At 43.7% G+C, this 22,149-nt stretch overlaps 1 protein-coding gene across 6 annotated transcripts in view; it reads right to left on the bottom strand.

Moving 5' to 3' along the window:
* The window catches only part of LOC124301690 (nesprin-1), a 137,703-nt gene that overhangs the window by 78,296 nt on the left and 37,258 nt on the right, over positions 1-22,149 (bottom strand). For 2 of the 6 annotated variants that reach the window (XM_046757059.1, XM_046757060.1), the window contains 14 exons: positions 13,844-13,905; positions 12,252-12,347; positions 11,828-11,911; positions 11,598-11,690; positions 11,189-11,212; positions 10,831-11,009; positions 10,345-10,747; positions 10,040-10,186; positions 9,385-9,925; positions 7,146-8,829; positions 6,914-7,022; positions 6,815-6,829; positions 5,653-6,694; positions 37-5,574 (listed from right to left, as the gene is read on the bottom strand). In XM_046757059.1, the coding sequence (XP_046613015.1) occupies positions 37-5,574; positions 5,653-6,694; positions 6,815-6,829; positions 6,914-7,022; positions 7,146-8,829; positions 9,385-9,925; positions 10,040-10,186; positions 10,345-10,747; positions 10,831-11,009; positions 11,189-11,212; positions 11,598-11,690; positions 11,828-11,911; positions 12,252-12,347; positions 13,844-13,905 (10,017 nt within the window). The remainder of the gene's footprint in view (positions 1-36; positions 5,575-5,652; positions 6,695-6,814; positions 6,830-6,913; positions 7,023-7,145; positions 8,830-9,384; positions 9,926-10,039; positions 10,187-10,344; positions 10,748-10,830; positions 11,010-11,188; positions 11,213-11,597; positions 11,691-11,827; positions 11,912-12,251; positions 12,348-13,843; positions 13,906-22,149) is intronic. The other 4 variants (XM_046757062.1, XM_046757057.1, XM_046757061.1 and 1 more) reach the window with 2 other exon arrangements.

Below are 22,149 nucleotides of genomic sequence, written 5' to 3' on the forward strand. Positions count from 1 at the left end.
ATTGGTTGCGTTGACAGTATTGACTTCCAAACTTACCGATCTCACTCAGATGTTGGTGCAAATCGGCTTCCAGACTTGCAATTTCTTTATTGATGACTTCTTGTCCTTTTAGTGCGGTACTCTTCGAAACAGTTGCGCCTAGCTCCTTCAGACCAGCAAGACGATTAGCTCCCTGAGTTTGTCCGTCCTTCAGAACAGCAAGAGTCGCAAGTCGGCGAGTGATATCACCCTTTTCTCCCGTGACATCATTGCACTCCAGCAGTTTTTCGTGTTCACCGCTCAACCAATCAGTGAAACTCTTACACTGTGCATTAAACTGATTGTGCTTGTCGACGCAGTCTTCCAGATTCTCCAACAGATCCTGTGACTTACCCACAATATTCTGGAACAGCTGCTTGATGGATTGCAGGTAGACATTGAGCGACGAATCTTTTGTTTGATCAACGAGTTGCTGAGCTTTGTCACAAACAGATTCCACCAAGGCCTGATGAGACATTATTTCTTGATGCATTATCTTGTGGTTTTGCAGCTGAGCTCGTTTTTCCTGTAAAGATGACTTTAACTCTGTATGTTGGTGCATGGCACGTTCCACATCACGGAGCCACGTGGTAAGTTGCTCTTGAGAAAGTGAAAATTCAGCAAATTGCATCAGGCATTGATCTAACTTTTGCATCGCGGATTGCAAGTCCTCTGAGAAACCGTCCCACACGGTTCTCAAGTTACGCAACTGCTGACGAACAATTTCTCTACCATCCGGTGATGTATGAGCGTACAATTTTTCTCCAAGGTCTATGACCGATTCAAATTTAGCATTTTCTTTGGTTCGAGTGTCGGCCAAGTCACGTATGTTCTTCTGCCTGGTCTGCAACACCGATAAGTCACCGACGATTTGACTGTGTTTTTTCAATTCCCTATCAACGTCACGAACCCATTCTAAGAATTGGTTGTACTTCTCATTGAAGATTTTGTGCTCCTTGACGAATTGTTCGTATCGCGCGACTGCTTCCTTTGCTTGATTTTTTATAGCTTGATATCTCGTTGCTTGTCGTGATATTTTCGTGGCCAATTCTGACTCACCTTCGATTGCCTGGCTTTTTTCAACAGCGGCGTTAAAATCTCCACTTTTCGCATTTATATCTTCCTCCAGTCCTTTCAATTTCTGCAGGTGAATTCGCTTAGTGTCTTCCGTACTCTTCAAACTCTGATCTTTAACTTGTGGTTCCATCTGCTTTATCCACGTTTCCAGCGATTCGACGACCTTTTCAAACTCTGCCCACTTGTCGAAAAGTTGATTCAACTTGTCTCGAGATTCGAGACATTTCTGGATAAACTCGTCCCACTTCAATTCGCTGTGTAGCTTCAGAAGAGGCTGCTGTCCTTGCAACGAAGTTTGTTCCAGTACGACGTTCAACTGGTCGGTAACCTCTTTCATAATTCGATCTCCTTCAGGCTTTTGTTGAAGTATATTTTCTATGAGGGCTATTTTTGCCTTTGCAGTGTCTCTGTCGATAGTTAAATCATCTGTGACAGGCGATGCCTCATTTACCAGAGTATTGATCCAGTCTCGCATCTTTTCAATCGATTGCAAGTAAGATTCATGGTTGGCCACATACTTTTCTGACGTACTAATCTTGTTTTCAACATTCTCCGAAAGCTGATCGTATGCGTCGATCACGTTTTTCAACATCTCAGCTGCGTCGTCATCTGACATGGTCGGAAGTCTGTCCTGAAGTTGTTGCAAGATATTTCTATGCACGTTCACATCCTGAGCGATTGTTCGGAAAAAGTGGAGTTCCAATTTCTTTTCTTGAAGGTTAGGCAAGAGGTGGCACTTTTCTGCGAGTTTGGTCTGAGCATCAAATACCCATTGCTTGACTTGAGAGTATTTGTCCTCGAAAGATGACCTGTGCATCATATCGCTTTCAATTCGCTTGTAAATAACGTTAGCTCGGTCCGTCAATGACTCCACTTGATTTCTGAGATTACGTAACTCCGTTCTAATGGTTTCTCGATTCTCTGGCGTGATTCTGGAATACAGAGCTTCACCAGCTTCTGCAGTACGATTCAAAATTACTTGACCTTTCTCACGTTCTTCAGCGAATCCTTTCAGTTCTTTCAATCGCGATTGATAGAAGGTTATAGCCTTTGGTCCAGAGATCTCACCAAACTTGTTCAATTTCTGTTCAGCACCTTTAATCCAAGCTTCGAGTTCCTTAACATTAACATGGTATTGGTCGCGACCTCTTGCAACTTCTTCAAGGCGCTCCAAATGCGATGATAAAAATTTCACAATAGCTTGATAGCGAGTGTTCAAGTGACCTACGTACTGGCCAACACGGGACTCTGGGCTCACTTTAAGAATGTCTTCGCCCAAGCTACTCAATTCTTTAATTTCCGCTTCATACTTCGAGACAATTGTCTGGAACTCAACTATTTCCTTGATTTTATTTTCAACATCAGTGAGAGTTACCTGAACACTACTTTCTATTCTAATTTTATTCTCAGTTTCCTTCAACCAACTCGAAACATTTTCCGACATCAGCTCGTATCGTTGCCACAGAGCAATATTGCGATCTAAGAGTTGTTTTATCTTCGAATAACTTTTCTTCAGCGATTTCAAATCCGCAGCAACCTTGTCGCGTTCTGCCTTTAATCCAACCATTGTTTCCTTACTCTCCACTGACTCCAACAACTTTAGTGAATTATCCACGTCAGCTTTACGGGATTCGCAATCAGATATTCCCGTCTCTACATCAATGAGCGAAGCCATCTTCACCTCAAGATTATACCGATCACTACTTTGCTCCGGTTCACACCAAGCTACCTTTTCTTTATGTGTGGCCACCATGCGTTGCAGGGCTCCAAATTTCTCGTGATACAACTTTGTCAAGAAGGCTACCAGAGTGGCGCTTACCTTATCAGCATGACTGGCCACGCCGTCATGACGTTGCTGTAGTGCTTGAAGTTCCTTAGGTAACGTAGACTTGGAAATAGCTGGATATTCCGAGGACATGTCTGTTACCTTTTTCTCTACGGCAGAAAGAGCATTGTTGGCTTGTTCCAATTCGCCTTTTAGCGCTTGGCATTTGTTGATCCTTGCAAGAATCTTCGTGTTTTCACCCGTTAGATCATCGCACTTAATAATGTCTTCACGAATTTTCGAAATCGCCTCTCCAGATCGCTTCAGTTCTTCTCGAATATTCTTCTCTTTTTCATGGAATGACGAAGTCACGGACTCCAGTTTATCTGCTGACTCCTTGACGACCCTGAATTGATCGTCCAACAAATCACTGAGGGACTTCAGTGTGGGTATACTTGCATTGTTATTCATTTTCGATAATTGGGCAGTCTTCGCTGCAATGCCTTGTCGGAGTAATTGGTGAGCCGGCAATTCGTCGCGATACCTGGCAAGCTTCAGTTGCCCATTTTCAGCATCAGATAAATTTTTGCAGGCACTCATCAATGCTTCATTTGTGTCACTCAACCACCTCGATAATTCGTACTTTGCTTCATCAATTTGCTTCCATATGATCACCTGAGTTTCGTAAATCTGAGTCTTCTCCACGACGTTTGTATACGCGTCCTGATACTGCTTGCGCATTTTTGCGAGGTCTTTTTCTATAAGCTCAGACTTAAAGTTTGGCATTAGTGACGCTTCCTTGATTAACTGCTGCGCTTTGTTGTCCATTTTCTCCAAGGATTGCTTTCCCTTCTTCAGCATATCAGCGGCTTTCTTATGCTTGTCAAGAGCAGCGCTTGCTTGCGTTATATCATTTGGCACTTCCTGTATAGATTGGCACAATGTTTTTGATTGTTTAAGATGGCTGGATAGCTTCTTTTTAGCTTCTAAAAATTGCTTCCAACCACCATCCATATCGGCATATTTATTCTTCTGCTCTCTCAATAGCTCATTAACTTTCTCCCAGTTGGCATCTGTCGAAGATAAGACAACCTGGATATTAGTCACAGCTCTCTGATCCTCTTTCATCAGGGTATTTCCCTCACGATGCAGAGTTTCCTTGTCCGGTTCACGTTGCTGATGATCAGCGATTAGTTGCTCAATCTGCTCAACCGCTGGAGCCAACTTTTCGCAGGTATCAACCTTCATGGTGATATCCTGGAGCGTGGTTTGTGTTCTGGTAATTTCTTCTGTTAAAATTTGCTGCGTTTTTCTGAAGTTATCCCAACGGGCACTTAAATTTTCCAGTTTGTCACGCTTCGTAGCGAGTTCAGTCTGCAGAGTGACAGCCTTGGCTTCAAGTTCATGCACCAAAGCGGAAGCTGTCAGTGGTTTCTCCAATTTATCGCGCACTTGCACACCCATCGAAGTGTCCACCTGGGGTACTTGTACCTTCCAAGTGTTAATCTTAGTCGACATCGTCTGCAATTCTGATGTCAACCTTTCCAAGTCAGACACAGTTGGTTTATGGGCATCGACTTGATACTTACTGTGACTCAACTGGGCACTCGTGTCTGCGTGCCAGCTCAAAAGTTCCGCCCATTTTTCGAGTCCTTTCTTTTTCTGATTCAGATCGTCCTCAAGAGCCTGGTACTTCGTAGCTAGAGAGCAATAAAGTTCATTCAGCGCTGCCACTTCTTCCGGTGAGCTTTGTTCCGAAAGATGCTTTACCTCTTCGTAAATGCCAGCAAAGCTGGGCTGCTTGTCAGAATGTTCCTGCAAATACGCGTGTACCGCTTGCAGGTTCGTGTCGACATTATCAGCGTTCACATCGCTGATCTCAGCTATGTTTGCTCGCAGTCTTGACATCCAGTTGTCAAAGTCTGTCAGTTTAATCTGGAACTCTTGTCGGGCAAGTAAAGCGTCTGATACTTGGTTTATCTGGCCTCTGACAATGTCAGCTAGCTTATTCACGCGAGCCTTCATCTCGACCACCCGTCCCTTCAAATTAGTTGCACCTTCCAACGCCAGGCCATGACTGATGTGATCTGAGACCTGCGTCAGAGATATCAATTGGGCTTGCCTGTCGGATATGTCCTTGTTGAATTCCTTCAAACGAGCAAGTTCTCGTTCTAATTTCACCGTCTCCGGCGTCTTTACGTTCGGCTCCTCCAGAGATCCCTTCTCGCTAACCTGCAGCCAAGAGTCAAATTCCTTTGCCTCTGATTCAAACGTGTTCCAGGACGATACTAGTTTGTCCAGTTTAGTTGCTGTTTGGATGGCTACATCGTGGACGGAGTTCCACCGAGTATGGACAGCATCCACCTCGTCAGGTGCGACTGTTCTACCCGCGATCTGTTGGCTAAGTACCCACAGTTCTTGGACCTGTGGAAGCTGCTCCTCGCATTGTTTTTCGAAGGCCTTTGCCGTTGACAGCATTTCGGTTGCCTGTGCAAGCGTGGACGGTTTCGAGCCGATCGTAGCTGCTTTGATCTCGGCCTGTTCTACCCAAGGCTTGAGCTGCTGAATACCAACTTCATATTCTTTCCATGTAGCCAAATTGCGACCAGCCATTTCCTTTTGGTACACTATACTTTTGTTCAAAGAATTCGCAGCTTCTTGAAGTTCTATAATTTCCGCACGTAATTTCTTCGCCTCAAGATTGTCCTTGTCATCTGTAAATGTAAAAGAGAATCAGTTACCGTGTATATACTTGTTTCATAACAATTGCTACACTAGAGAATCACACTTACCCTTTACCAACTGCAAAGACTCTTCGTCGAGAACCTTCAACACGGTTATTTTTTCGTATATCTGTTTTTGCAGGCTCTCGGTTTTGCGTACACGTTCCTCCGGAGATGTTGATATTTCTTGTATCTGAGCGAGAAGTTGCGGTGCACTCTGTTGTGTCCAAGACTGTAATTCACCGAGTCTGGCCTGGAACTTGGTCCACTTCGCATTAAATTGTTGTAGAAAAACGACCCGTTCCTGAACAGTCTCAAGGGTGACGTGAAGCCTTTTTTCTACATCAGTGATTTCTTTTTCCAAAACGGGTCTCTTCTCGGGTGCGGTAACCTCTGAAAGGTTGCTGTAAACATCTCTCAGCTTCTTCAACATCTCTTCGGCAGCCTTGCGCAACGTGATACTCAGCTCGTGTTTACTCTGAAGGTCGGCAGACATTTGGTTAGAATCATGACAGCCCGTCTCGACGCCCCTGAGTTCGCCTTCTGCCTGCTCTATCAAATTCAAGACCTCCTCCTTTTGTTGCTGATAGTTGCTCCAGAGTTTCTGAGTGCTCTTTAAGGTCTTCAAAGCCTCGATACTCTGCCCATAGGTGTTATTCCAGCTTGATTCCAGTTGCTGGACTTCTGAGGACACGAAGGTCGGTGCGTGCTGATCTTTCAGTATGTCTTTTCCACGTTGCAGCATACTGACAATATTGGCTCTCTGTTGTTCCAGCTGAGTGAGGCGCGTCTCTTGGTGCGAAAGTGCTTTGCGCAAGATCTCGATACTTTCGGGTTTAACAGGAACAGTAGATTGCTCGCGGACCTTTTCGAGTAAAGTACAAACCTCACGGACCTCTTTCCGGTAGGTATAACTCTTCGAGTAGATATCCGTCTTTGTCATCGTGATCTCAATTGTTGGTATCAAGTTCTTGTAACGCGTGATAAGTTGTTCCAGTTGATTTTGCTCAGATATTGCTTCGTGATCCGAACGATTCGAGGCGAGGCTATCCAAAGTCTGTACCAACCACTTCATCTCCTCTCGTTTGCTGTCAGCCTCGCGGCATATTTGCTATTGGAAAACAAACAAATTGGACGTCAAAAATGTGTAATGTGAATAACCGGCATTATCGCGAAAAAAAGTAGATGTAATTAGTAACTAATCGTAAACTCATCTAATCTCCATATTTACCGTCACCGTGTGAAGCTATCCAGGTTAGCAGGACAGAAATACAATCTACTCAGTAAATCGTCGACGAAACATAAATAAATCAGCGATAACTCCACTTACTTGGAATACCGTCTTCTCTTTTTCGAATTCCTCCAAGGAGCTCACTTCCTGTAAAATAGTTCTCAGAGTGCTGTCAACGTGGTCCATCCAGTGCACCATCTCGTTAAACCTGTGATCAAAGGAAGAGCAAAATTTAATGAAATTTAACAAAGGCGTTCTTAATATCGCGGTTCATATTATGAAACATTATCCCGAAATATATTATGACTAGAAATGATGAACAGAATCTCACTTTTGTCTGTAAGCAGCCCATTGTTCAGGCACTTTGCGCAGTTGTTCCCTCAGGGTTTCAACGCGTTGTGCCGTGTCTTCCCATTGATTCTCTGCTCTCTGAGTTGCTTCATTAAGACTTGAGTCGTCTGGCTTAAGGAGATGATAAGCCGTGCTGATCTTTTTCAAGGTTTGCAGGCAGCGTTCTACTTCTAAAACGACACCGCGACTCACGAAGAACTCCGTATTTCGTTGGACGATCCCTCCAACATCGTCGTTTTTAATAAGTGCCTGTTGTTCCGAGTTAATCTCCATCTCAATTTCTTTCAAGTACTGTAAAAAGGCAGCCTCGTCAAGGCGGAACTCAAGTCGCATCAGATGAAGCGGTGCAAATGTTAAGACTTCCTTCCAACGTTTTTGCAGATTGTTTAAAGCCTCGACGATCGGAGCCTGTTGTTCTGCCGGTAGAGCGTTCCTGAGATCTTGACCCGCGTTGATCAAGTCCTGGATCCATTTTTCGTTAACCTTCCCAAAGAAGTTCTTGTGGTATTCCACGGATTGACGACTGTCGATGTGTTTGTCGTTTATCAAGGTTTCCGCAGCAGAAAGCCATTCCGAAATCTGTCTTTCACACTCACGGAATTTCGTCCAACAGCGCACGGCTTCTTGAAGTCGCTGCTCCCATATCTGTGCTGATTGCGAAACGTGAGCAAATCGGTCGTTCAAATCACGAAGAGCAGCTCCTCCTTCGGCAACCTCTGTACTCGCCTGACAGTCCACTGACTTCACCATACTGGAGAAAACTTTGTTCTTAGATTCCAACATGGACTTGTAGTACAATGTCCGTGAGAAAAATGCTTTGTGACGATCGAGGTGAGCCAAAGCCGCGTCTCTGCCTCCCGCAAGATTAATTGAGGTCAACAAACGTTCCGCCTCGTCTAACCAGTTGGAGATTTCCTTCTGCCCAGCTTCCAAGGATTCTTGCTGAACGAGAAGCTGGTGATACAAGTGCAGCTGCATCGGTATCAAAGCGCGGACCTTGACGAGAGCCTCTTTCTCTTTCTTCAAGGTGTTCATCATCTTATCGACTTCCTCCCGTGACATGTCTTGAATAAGACATTGGAACTTTTTACTAATGTTCCTAAACAACTCCTCTATTCCTTCGACTTCGTTGTGCAAAAGTTGAAGCTGTTCTCCGTAGGCCTTGATTCTTTCGGTCGAAGTTAGCTGCGTCGTGGATAGTACTGATTCTGCGTTTCTCAACCATTTCTGCAAGGTCTCAACTCCCGCTCTGTAGTCCTTTCTATTTCTAAGTAAATCTCCGGCGTGCATGTATTGCTTCGCTTCGGAGAAGAGGTTCTCCCATCTCGATGTCATTCGGGTGTACCGGTCCTTCAATTGAAGAGCAACCTGTTCGTCGGAGGTTGCTATGAGGAAGCTAACAGTGTCTGATAGCTGCTGGTATTTATCTTTCCGCACGCTGATGTCCTGGAAGAACTCCATTCGTTCCTCATCCGGTAATTCTAGTGCCGGTTCAGCCTTGGATAGCCAAGATTCAAAATCGTCGGCCACCGTGGCCCAGCGACGCCAATATGCAACAACTTCTTCAAGCATACTTTGCACACAGCGCAAATCCATTGATACGTTTTTCCACTTTTCACCGGTCTCTCGCATAAATCGATCGGCACTGATGGATTCCTGCCGGTCTGTAAAAAAAATGCCAATTCATAAGTTCATTGGGTATAAATAAATCCGTGACAAAGCTTAAACGTTACTCAATTTTGTGTATGTATGAAGGTGAGGCAGTATTCTGAAATGGACTTATAGCTTATAATGCTTTATATTGTAAGGAGTGCCTCCGACACACTTGCGAATAATTCTTATACCATAATGGCCTTATCGGCGCTAAATCGAAAGAAGCTGAACACAAGAGTAATAAACTTCCTAAGTAGTTGTAATCTATCTTCTATCTATTAAAAAGCAGTGTTACCGATCTAACACTCGATACGTCGTAACTCAAGAATTGATGTCCAACGCGTCAGTGGAATAAAAATACCGATGAACGCCAAGCCATTATCACACTTGCTTAGATAACTATAAACGTGCCGCGTGACCTCTCGACTAAAGATGTATGTACGAGAATTTTACTTGTTTTTTTTTTCTTCACCAGAAAAAAGTCATAGATCACGTAATTACCGCATATCTGTGACGATGATTATGTGATTCTAACGTTAATACGTAGAGTTATCTCGTCAACTCACCAACGTCTCCCTCCCTCTTGTACTCCTCAACGACTTGTTGCATGTCCAAATACGCCTTCTGAAATTCCTGGAATATTCTATTTCTCGAGACAAAGTTCCTGTACTGTTCGAGCATCTGATGAACTTTATCCTCTGTTCCGTACTTCACACTCCAGCCCTTCAATTTCGTCTCGACTAAGAATAGGAACGCGATCAGACAACATTTGTGTTCTAGGAACTTAAGACGGATTCTGCGCTTAGCAGCGCGAGTCGGTAAAGTCGCCAGTCTCGAAGCTATGCTTTCCAGTTGTTCCAGAGAGATTTGCTGAGCGACAGGAGATCCTCTAATGCCTTGGAATTTCTCCGTAACCTCCGGCAAGTCCAAAAAGTATTTCTTGTGCTCTTCGAGCTTGTTTGAAATTATACTTGCGGTCTCCTCCGTCATTTCATCTGGGATGTCACCGTCCGATTTGAGGATTTGCTCGGCTCCAGCCAGCCATCTTCCCACTTCTCCAAATTCACCGGGGAGCGATGAATCCAGAAGCCAAAGCCAGCGTAGCATCTGTCGTAAGAAATTGTATACGAAGATTATAAAATCATTGTTTCGATCATCAGCATCATGAAAATAAAAAAAACTAAAGACCATAAGTGACAATTGCATGCTTGCGTGACTTACCAGGATTTCCATTTTATTCCATAAGGTTTCAATCTGTCTCCAAGAGTCTCGAGTTATGCTGATCATGCTCGGAGTATCGACAAGATTCTGAAGTTTCCGGTAACTGACTGATTTGTCGTCAGTTTCACTTCTGAACAGCATGTATTCCTGAATGCAAAATTTCTCAAAATAAACGCTAAGTAATCGAAGTATCTTCAATATTTAAACGAATGGAAAACTTGATTGGAAAACGAAAATGAATGAAATTAGCCTGTAACAAACGAATGGAGTAGAACACTTCGCGAACATTAGATGTTTCATCTCACCGGATAGCTCATCGGGAAGGCGTTGGTTCTATCGAGCTGTTCAAGTTGTCTAGTCCTGTCGTTGAGCCAGGCCAAAAGTGAGTCGTACTCCTGTTGCACAGCGGCAAACGAGTCAGGCCCCGTGCTTCTGGGCTCGGGGTACTTGTGCAGAAACTGAGCGACGTAAGTCATGATGGATTTCTCGTCGGGACGCGGCACGTCAACGTCCTCGGGGTCGAGAAGTCGGGCGATTCCCAGCTCTGTTTCAGCGACCTGGAATGCCGTCTCAAGACGAGACTTGTTGGAGGCCTCTCGCATGGCGGCGATGTTGACCAGGTTGGCTCTGATGGCGTCGATTATGGCCAAGAACGCGTTTCCATCCCTCCAACTCTCCCCGAAGTCTCGTACCTGGATTCCGGCGTCCCTGTGAACAGAAAACGTGCGTTGAGTCGCCTTGAACGCGCCTTTCCTTCGCGATGCGGGCTGTCATCGAGGTCCAATCCTTACTTCGGCAAGGCGTTGGTCACCCACTGCAACAACGTCTTCCTGGCGCCCTGCTTCCACTTCTCGCTGCTCTGTCGGCGGCGTTCGTTTGCCGCCGAACCCTGAGTGCCAAGGCTGTCAAGGCTGCTCTGGCTACCCCACGTCTGGCCCAAGTACTCGAGGGCTCTGGTGTTCTCTTCGATCTAGAGAAGAAGGAGAGGTCTTGTGATTGCGCGGGTCTTACTGCATTTTCGACATCTAGCGTGCGTTCTAAAATGTGTCGCGCAAGGCATGCAAGAATGATGCAGTGTGCACGGGCGCTCGCAAGCCCATTTTTAATATATCTCTTTACTCTGTTTGTTACGCTTTGTTGGCTACTCACCCGCCTTCGATCCTTTGATCGTAGCTTGTTAGTTAGAATAGATAAAGTTAGCAACGTTGCATTTTTCGACCTAGCTCGATCGGGCTAACTCGGATAAAAATTGAATAAATTCACGATTCGCCCGGTCAATATCTTTTTCTTCGTGAAACGAAGGTGACTTTACGAGAAATCGTAAAAGGTGAGGAAAATGCGTGAATCTCTTCAAGTACAGTCAGAATTTTGAATCAATTAGGTACCTGACTTGATCATAACTTTCGGTTTCATACGTCTTCACCGGACAACCCCAAATCAACCCGATCATAATACTGTGCTCAACATACTCAGGATGTGTTATGCGCTATTTAGAAGCAGCTATCGCATACTAATGACGTGTATACTGTAACGAAAATAGCTGGTTGATCTAAAATACCTGGAAATACAGGATGATGGTCCAAATAAGTCCCAATACTACCGGAGGTCGTCCATCCACTAGATCGGATGAATTAATGTTCACTAATTTGATCTGAAAAGAAAATACGACGTCCACGGTATAGCCAGTGTGTTGTAAATTGCTAGGGTAAGATCTGTTGTGCATATTCACAAATTAATCCAGTTATTCGGATTTATTATTATTATGTACGCTAAGCAATCTATACTCACTTTTTTGCTCTGTAAAAATTGAAGTGCCGTATTTGCATTGCTGAGGAAATGAGGTCTCTTTAAGTTACGTCCTCTTTCAACCGGCTGAAATTGCATTTCAACATTCAAATTCACAGACAATCAGAATTTTTCATGCTATGCTAATTAAACAAAAAGAAGAAGGAATATACGAAAAACCGTTGACAGAATACGTCTTAATTTTTGTCAAACGATATTTTGTAGTCTCATATAGTCAGTATGAAGTCCGAATGACATCACGCGACAATCCATTTACTCCGGAATTCTTCACGTAAAAAAAAAAAAAACTAACTAAGTACAGCATCGATACGGGATTAATGATTAGCAAGAACCAGTCGCTCCAGATTGATTACCCGCGACCAAATACGGTAATGCCGTTTCTATTTACGTCAGGATTAATTCTCACCAGTTTCTCCCCAGACAAAACTTCAAGTAGGGCAAGAAGGCGCGTTCCATCTTTCAAATCCTCGATCAGTTCCTCTACTCGAAGCGGTGGAACTCGCTGTAATCAATGAATATGTATACACATGTATTAAAAAATTCAAATTAACCTGAAAATCAGCATATCCGATCGTGTAACTAAAGTGTCTACATGACTTTCAACAGAGAATAATGATGCCGCGATTGATCCTTCGGGCAAAAACTGCCTCAAATCACACGGAATATAATCAATCAGACAAGATACCTGGCAAGTGGTTGTGAATAATGATAAACAAATAAGTGACAAAATATCCACGCAATCCTCTCGTGAGCCGCGGGCCAATTCTACGATATACTCTACTGCCTTTTAGAGCCACGGGTAAGCCCAAAAAAAAAAAAGAGGAGAGAAAAAAAAAACGACGGAACTCTTTCATGCCGTAGAGCACTTTCGCAGAGGCTATGTACATCACTTTCAACTGGTGCTTTGATGTCGCGCAAAAACATGATTGTTAATGCATAAGAAAAATTGGCAAAATTTTTTCCGGCCTGCAACACCTCCCCGGCAATTCTGTAGGCCAAGCTTTTCAGTCTGGCCGCAGGCCAATGCGTCTCGCATTTTAGACCGAGTCGTTGACTGGCTGTATCAGCTAGGCGCCACTATTTTGCCGGCTGCATACCGAGAAAGCATTTTTCCCAGATGATTAATTCCATCTTCGACGTGTCCGAAATACGAGTCAGCAAATGGTTCCAAACGATTGTAAAACCGATAGAAATTTGCTGTCCGAAAATCTCGAAATTAAATCAACCAGTTCACGGAAAGCCCAAAAAGCTCGTTTACCGACCTGAGAAGTCGTATCGCGGTAGACGAGCGGATATGTCGAGTAGTTTGCGGGGTGAAATACGAGCCAGGTACGGCCTACACCGTTAATTTTCAAGTTTTGAACTCGAGGAATCGTGCCGGAGGTTGCAGCTTGCAAGCATGGTGCTCAAAGCTCGCGAGAGAGGAGCTGCAGGTTGAAATGCACCGAGTACTGAGAAAGTTGTGAGTAAGTTATAATTATCTTTCAATATAACTGCGTTATGTTGCAGCTGTCAAGCTGTCCTCCGTTGATGGGCAGCGTCTTAACGGAGTGTGCGAATTTCACTCTTATCCGTCGACGTCAACTCGCCAAAGAAATTGTCATAACAAGTTGTTATCGTCTACCGAATGACGTTGTACGGCTCTCGCATGGGAAAAGCAATCAGGATTTATTCTCGGTTGGCGAATTTTTTTTTTATCCTTACTTCAATCAACCGTTGTACCTACAGAAAATCGGAGGTGAGCTTACATCGCACAGCTTTTATTCTGTAGATCGTTCGTCATTTCCGAGTCCGAAACGAATCGTCGATTTCACTTTGGCCTTTCATAATATTCTCCTCGCTTATGAAGTATTTAAAAAAATCCACATTCTCTTGTTTGACGTTTATTTTCCCCTAACACCAGGACACGAGTAACGAAATCTATAGTATTTTTCCAATCTATCACCGATCGATCAGCCCTCGTAATTCAAGGACGGTAATAGAAGGAAAGCCGCTTACCTTCGAGAGGTAGGAATTAATCCAATTTACAAAAGTCTTCTTTTGCACGCGCTCCTGTTCATCTGAAACAAAAAATTAAATTATCTTCATTAGAGTCGTTGGTTTTCCATCCACTCTCTGGTTGCCAGAAATTTCGCAACTACTCAAACTTTGTAACACTTGATATATTTTTAGTGCTAGTAAACTTTGAATTCACAGCTGAAAAAATAAAGCATTACATCAACATTCGGTTGCAGCTGTGTTATTTACACGAGTAAATCATATTCTGTTAATGCATTGGTAAAATGCATTTTGATCATTAATTTTCTTTCTATTTATTTTTCTGTCCCCTGCCGTATAATAAAAATTCATCTGCGATGAAAATCGACGGCGTTCGATGTTTCTTGATTTCAGTAGTATGCGTGAATAATTGTAAATTGTAAGATGATACGAAGTTATCTGTCGATAAAATGACGCGAGACGGGTTTGTTCGTATCTTTAGTTAAACTTGACCTATAAGAAACGACGAAACGTTTCGCCGGCGACGAGAGATGTTACGAGAACATAATCAGTTGAGCCAAAAATAAAAACCCGTCCTAAATGAAGTGTCGCAATACGTGATGGACAGCGGATAGCAGACTTACGCTTTAAAAAAAAAAGAAATCTTTTCCCTGTAATAATATTGCTTTATTGTTTTCAAAGAGAAGAAAAGATCACAAGCCTAAATTATTATACCCTGCATCACGTGCGCCGTTGAAGACTGTTAGCTGGTACGGCTTTGACGATATATTTTTCATCGCATAAGCCCGTCAATCTGGCTGGAAACTAAAAGCTCGTCAACTGGATCTGCAGTGCCGTTGAAATAAGGCTAAAAATGCGACGTTACCTCAGCCTCAACCCGAAGCCTTGATACGTCCATAAGGCGGTGAGTGACGTAATTTAGGTGCACGCAATTTATGGATCGACTGCAATCTCCGGTCGTAAGATGGAAATCGGCTTGATCCTTCGTGCACCTGCAGTAAGTAATCAGACACGTCTTATCGAGTTCTATAGGATTTACGCTCCTCTCGTTATTTCTCCAAAATCACGAAGAGCGACTCGCCGAATATTGCGCGAAGGGAAATGTATGAGTAGTTCCCGATTAATCTTGTAATTAAAGAACGCCGAGTTAACGTTGAATTCATTCATCGTTCCGCCCAGTGATTATAACTGTGGTTATTAAATTCCCTGTCAAATCGACACAGTGTGCAGGTATACCTACGTGATGCGTAAGACAGTTGTAAAAATTTCCAGACAGACTTACACCGCAATTCTGCACGGTACAATGCAGGTCTGCAACAGCTCGTCCGCCTTTGCATTTGTAATAAGATTTACTTCTGTAACGGTCGTTTTGTGCAACCCGTTTTGCGACGGCAAAATGAAACGCCTTGAGCGATTCCCCAGAATTATATTCAGGACGAGGCGACCTCGCGAGCGATTATGTCATCCTGTTTACAGACACAGTTTCGTTGAGGGGGAGAGATGAAGAAAAAGAGAGAGAAAGAGAGAGAGAGAGAGAGAGAGAGAGAGAAACAAAATGAGAAAATAAAAGAAATAATTATATTACACGATGTATATTATATGGATATGGGTTATATCTCGAACTTGATTTCAAAGCGACAACTTGTACGTTGTATTACCGCCTAAATTATCACCTCGGTTCGATAGCAAATTGCACAAATACTTCGTTGCGATATTCGTCGCGGTCTCGGCGATTCGGGTTCAGCAACGCTTTTGTACAATATCCCGAGACCAAACTCCGATCCGATTGCGTAAGCTTAGAATTTCAATCGCCGTACCGCACCTGCGGAATAATTACTATTGCTGCACCGGCGGCAGGTCTTTACAAGGTAAATATAGACCGGTAATTTTCGTCTTAGAATATACCTGTAAGCCATGCAGACGAGATCGCGATCCCACCGTTTCTGTTGATCGCAATATCATTGCCAGTTTGAGGAGGTAGTCGCGGGTCTGTTAAATGGACTGGGATCTTTAATTACAGTCTGGAACACAATATCGTACGGTGCATAATTCCTAGATGCAGCATCAGGTGAGAATAGGAACTTTGACATTGCAATATCAACCTGGTGCATTGAGATGAATTTGGCTCAGAATGCAGTTGAATTTTTTCACCACAAACGATGATCGCCAGCCTCCTGGCTCGCTTCTGAATGAGGTCTATGCATGAATCTTTGCAAAATAAGACTCTCAGGTGTTGCAGAAAGATAAGAAGATGAACGCTGCAGAGCTAACGAACACCTTGGCGCAAAACTTTGACTTCTAGTAACGTAACGTCGATCCTAAGGCTAGTGTCAACGTCAACAATCTACCATACCTGAGCCAGGCTCGCCTGCTCTCAGACCTCTGTTACACACATTACTTTATCTTAAAACGTTCCTGACATTTACTGAAATCATAACACGTTTTCTTATTCTGTGACCATAGCAACCAAACTATTCCAAATATCTTATCTCAGGATATTACAATAACTACACGGGGTAGTTGCCATGTGATTTTGTAAGTCCCGGTGGAATTAACCTTCTAGCCGGACGATAAGGTAAATGTAAAAATATAGTTCTGTTGCAAAATGAGGATAACGGTAACCGTATCGCTCGGTATCAACCTTAGTGGTTTTCCAGTATGATATTAACGGGAATTTTATAAATATAATATCGGTCCGATGCAGAATGAGAATAACGATAACCGTATCGCTCGGTATTAATGTTAGTGGTTGTTCATAATAATATTATTGAGAATTTCACGGAAGTTCAAAGCGTCTGCGGCATGTGTGATTAATTAATTAAAAGTAATGTCTACACGCGCGTTGCTATGTGCAACGGGCTTTCAGGCTTGCATTATACAAAGTTGCGAAATCCGTTGCGAGCTCAACTTTTTGTATGTTGCGACGCGCTCTGTAACAGGCTGAAGCCACTGTTGATACGCCTGAGTAGAAATACATGGTTTTTTATTCAAAGATAGCACAGTCGCTGCATCTCAATCTATTGTGTGACCAGGAGTTCCATGCGGCGTTGGATAGTCACGTGCGGTACGATCTTATCGGTAGCTCGATGGTGCGGCCAAGCAAGTACGAAGCAGCCGATATGGCGTGCAAGTTAATCTGCTTGTACGAAGTTTAAAAATTATATTATGCATTACTTCTTGATATCACTGACATAGTATAAGCTGATGCCGCACCGCGTCTAGTACGTATCCCAACTCACGAATATACTTGGATGAGCTTAGGTCTCGATCGGTCCGCTAGCAGGCTGCATGTGCATTGAATGTGCATCGGACCGACGTGCAGATGTAGGCGTTACGGTGCAACTTGTGCAGCAGCTACTGCACTCTGATAGGTCGAGCGTAACGGCTCAGGAGTTAACATCGATGCATGATAGAGTTGTGTCTCCTGATTTCAAAAATACCACCCCCCGCTGCCCCCCAGCCCTAATTTTGAAGTTACAGCCCGTACGTTCTTGTGTAACTGACCGTATATCATGAGCCAATTAATCACTGCTGGATATACAAAGTCTGCACGCGACTAAAAACCTCATTTTGTTATACTCTAAGGTCACTTTAGCAAGGATCTCGACTGCGGATCGAGCTCAGCTTGCGAAGCTCCATTTCTGAAGGAGAGACTGACGACCACGCAGAACTTGTACGTACAGAACGAATTTCTCAAGATCGGCAAGGCGCGTAATATCGCGATGAGACTGTCAGACTCTTTCATGGTTTCACATGAATCGAAAATCTAGATGTACGGAATAAACAAGGCTGCACAACAAACAAGGTGGAACGACAAACCTTATATAATATAGCGTAAAAAGAACAAATACACGTTTTGCACACCTAACTCAAGGTTTTTAAATGTACCTGTAAGACAACCGTACTTTTCAGAAGCGGACGAATTACGCGCGAAATCTGCTGCAATTCTTCGCGATGGAAACGGAATCGTAAAAATTCTTTATTCTGATACATCCGTGGAGGAAATGGCTGCGGGTTTTGTTAAAGCCAGCGAGGCACGTCCGACGGTCCTTTTTCGTCGAGAGTATTAGCTTTAAGAACCATGGATCAATACCTCCAATCAGTCGGTCACCGAACGCGTTGAAAAATGTCGAATCACGTACACAAATTTCCCCCGTCTATTTTTCACCCTTACAAAACGTTAATCCACGGCTATTCAACCCCGGGCAGACCGCAGCACGTCAAATCGTCGTTGATACATGCCAGTCACGCATAATTCGTCCAATTTGGACGAAAAGTTGCCGAGACTATCCGTGCAGGTGTAAAAAGACGCGTGCTGTTTGCGAATCGAACGCCTTGCCCTTGAGTGACCTTGACGATGCCTATTCGAAAATCGCGAAAATCCTCGCGATATACTTTTGCGCGGTAATTTCGCTGCGCAAGTGTAAACAAGCGGATTGTCCGAACAGCATCGCATCTCTTTGGTAGATCGCTAATTCCCGGTTGCGCAGTTTCAGCTTTGTCATTGTACGTGTGCGTCTGCGAAACTCGTATCGAGGTATGGAAACCAGTCGAGCTTCTCGGGATAGAAACGAACGCATATGTATTCGAGCAACGCGACGACGAAAATAATCCAGTGCATCAGCATCAGCATCACCGTCAGCATCGGTATACACATAGCAGTACCTACAGTGTATGGATGTATATGAGTAACGTGTGGGTCACACATGCGGAGGATTAAGCCCGAAGTAGGACACACATGTCGTAATTATTTTCGTTCCCTCCGCAGTGTGGAGATCTCCGATTTCACACCCGGACCACCGTTTTTCACTCATCCGCTCGATCACGCACCGCAGCTTCGCATAATCTTACCGAATCGAAGCTCCGTCGCTTCAACACTTACGCTACAATCAACCACGGTGAAATTTTCAACGTTACACGCAGTTTCGAGGAGGATATTGCGTCCTCGACTCGTTAATCCACCGATTCTAACCACGACGATTTGTTCGCTGTAAGTAAGTTCCTCCAGCGCTCGCCAGCTGCAGCTCGATCAAGTACCGTTGCAAATCACCCCGAAGTGCACAAGGTGCAACACATATGCACAAGACCCGGGAACCGTGATCAGAGGACGCACGGCAGCTGGTACCAAAGGTATTATTTTATTTAAAGACTCGGAACGATGGTAGTAAAAGCACACACGATATTATTCTCCGAAACGGCGGAGTCGTCGCGTAATTCCATGACGACCTCTTACATCGCACTGCGGACTCGTCAACGACGATATAAGTTCGTACTGTGCCCTTTTTATTTATCTTTTGCAAATTTAAACTCTTCTTATATTCTCCATGCGCGAGAAAGAATCGCCAAAGGCTCTCCTCTGGACAGATGCTAAAGTATCGCGATTCTCGGCGTAAGAAAAAGACCATTCCTTTCCGTCTGACGGAGGGGAAAATTTATGTCGAAATAAATCAGAAACTTGGAGTGAATTATCGGGAGAACTTCTTTGCACGCTCTCTGGAGTGCACTCGAAGCGCTGTCGACATAAAATCCATTCGCGATATGTGAAGGTAAAATTTACATTGCGTTTCTAGTTGCAGAGCCTGGTACCTACTGGTTGTCAGGCTTATAGGTGTAAGCTAATAAAAAGGCAGCATCTAGCCTCGTACGCATTTAATGTATCTGTGTAACACAGCTTGCGACGCGAAGTCTTACAATTTTGCGGTTTACCGTGTACCGCAGGACTCGCAATATGAACAGAACCGCAAAGACGTTCGTCAATTAGGTACAAACACCTTCTTCCAGTTGATCCATATTACAAATCGATCGGATCTTGGTGTAAAACGATATTTTTTCATCAATTTTTTCCACTAAAATACCCGAACCCTGCACAATGCAGACGTGTTCGAATGGTTCTTGATATAGTCACTCTCGAATTGACTACCTTGCCACAATTAATTACCAAAGGAAGGAATATCAGAGCGGTTGTGAAAGAACCAAAATTTTAGAATTCCAGTTTTTACGACCTGCACCGGGCACGTTTTACGCAAAAATTGGGTCAGTCTCCTACAGAGGAACAGATGTCTTTCAGCCAAGAATTTGGACAAGGTTACAGTAAAAAAAAAATCAGACTGCTACAACTTCCAATTTTCCGCTACGCGTGCATGCAATAAAATTGTTTTATTATTACTCGATGATCGTTCCGGAAGTCCGAATTTTTGGCAATTTCAACGCAATTGATATTCGGTGATATTGAGGAGGTTGTGGAAAAAATGTCAACTTTGAAATTCAACCTGTGGTCGTGATGATCTATCGACAATATTCGTGAGTAATATGGAGTTATGCCCAGCCGAGTTCGGGATCGCATGATGTTTTGCGTACAGGGGCGAGTTTTGAAACGTCTCGAAAGCACCCGAGAATCCCCAAGCCGAGGCTGGCACGAGGGAACTGAGATGCCAGTCCCTATTGCACAGGGAATGTTTCCGAGGAGGAATGAAACTTACTTGCCTGCCAGAAAGAGGTACGATATTACGCAAGGCAATTCCGGCTGTCATCGTAAATAATAATAATATTATACTTCTGGTTAAGTTCGTGACATTAAAAACTTTAAATAGAAAGAACCCATCGCGCGAGTGGCTCGAGAGCCACCGACTATCTCCGACAAGAAAAGGAAACGAAAAAAAAACTCATACCTCTACCGGTCTCAGGTACCACAACTTGTTAAACGCCGAGCCAAAAGCTCCGAGTCACTTTCCGGGGGAATTTAAAGCTCGTGGTTTCCGGTTCTTTCCGCTTGTCAGACGTCTTTAATACTGCACAAGCAGTGAAATTATTTTTTTTTATTTTTTTTTTTTTACTTTACACTTTTTTTAACGCTTTTCTGAGATCGTGGCTACGTAAAACACAGATTTTTAAACTCTTGGCAGCAGAGAAACGTTCGAATAGATTTCCTGCCTTTGCCGTGTCTTCTGAAAATTTAATTCCAGTACGAACAGACCCTTCACAAACCACAGTTACTGAAATTATAAATTCAAAAATTTCCCAAAAATTTGCTCAACTTTGACTTGATGTACCTGCACGTTTCGTCCTCTGTATTAAAATATAAAGAGTTTTATCAGAGACATAGAATGCGTGGCCGTTTTCGTCTCACGTGGAACAATGCGTCGTGAATTTTATTCTTATCTGATAAATCGTGACGTGCGTCACGTAGACGTGGAAATAATAAAAATTCCGGATGTTATAGCCGTGTACAGGAGAAAGAAATTACTCACGTAGCAACGAAGCAGAGCCGGGTGCTTTCGCATATCTCTTGCAAGCTTGCGAGCTTGCTGCAACGGCACTTGAGTAAGACACTCACTATTTTTTTCTTTTCTTCGACACTACGCCTGCATTTCTATACCTCGCACAAAAGAAGAGCACCTGAGATATGAGAACACGTGCCTTACACTCCCCTTACAGCATCTTGAAAATTCGATTCAAGGAAATGCACGCATCTCTGAAAGCTTCTCCAAAGAATTACGAACCACAATTTCGTGTAGAAGTTTTCGCGCGAAGCCGATTGCTCCAAAAACTGATCGTTCAGAGGGTTGATCAGCGATGAGCATAATCAGTTTCTTTGGTTAATTTTAACCCTCAAAGTAAGTTTGACGTATCGACGTTTCAATTCAGAGCGTATCGGATGTCGCCGCGTTATTCTCCTCCTTCATATTATGTATGAAGTATCTCGCGTTACGGTAATCCAATGTTGAATTAATCCAGGGCGGGATCGATTTCCTACCCTTGGATACAGTCTCGGCTGACATCGCGGACGACGGATGGTAAATAAAAAACAAAGTGCATGCCGGTATGAATAGATAAAATGGAGCTAGAGCCAAGCCCGATGTCGAATCGATGGAATCAATACCAACGGCTCATCCAATCATTATTCGCTACCGGAAAAACCGATCATCGCCAGTTTGGTTGTAATCGCTACGTAGCGTGTTCGCTGTCTATATTTTTATGATTTTCTTCCTTGTTTTTTTTTTCATAAAATCGCTAAAACTGATTAAAAGGTCCGTCATGCTCGGCCTTTGTTTCAGTCAGATCATGTCAGAGACAAATAATCTCTGCCCTGCGAAACGCGGTGTCTATTTCCGGATCGCTTTACATCGCGTTCCTGGACCGAATATGTCGAGTGTAAGACAAGCTTGAAAAGCTCAAGAATCTCGAGACCTATTTGCTTTTCTGCTGAAGGTGAAGATCTAACGGTGGAAGACTGGCACCGCGTTTGATCAAAATTTTTTCGGAACTTCATCGCTGGCCAAGAACACGTCTCTTAGAGTCGACCAGAC

This window comes from Neodiprion virginianus, chromosome 3 (genome assembly GCF_021901495.1).
Source record: "Neodiprion virginianus isolate iyNeoVirg1 chromosome 3, iyNeoVirg1.1, whole genome shotgun sequence".
Taxonomy (NCBI): domain Eukaryota; kingdom Metazoa; phylum Arthropoda; class Insecta; order Hymenoptera; family Diprionidae; genus Neodiprion; species Neodiprion virginianus.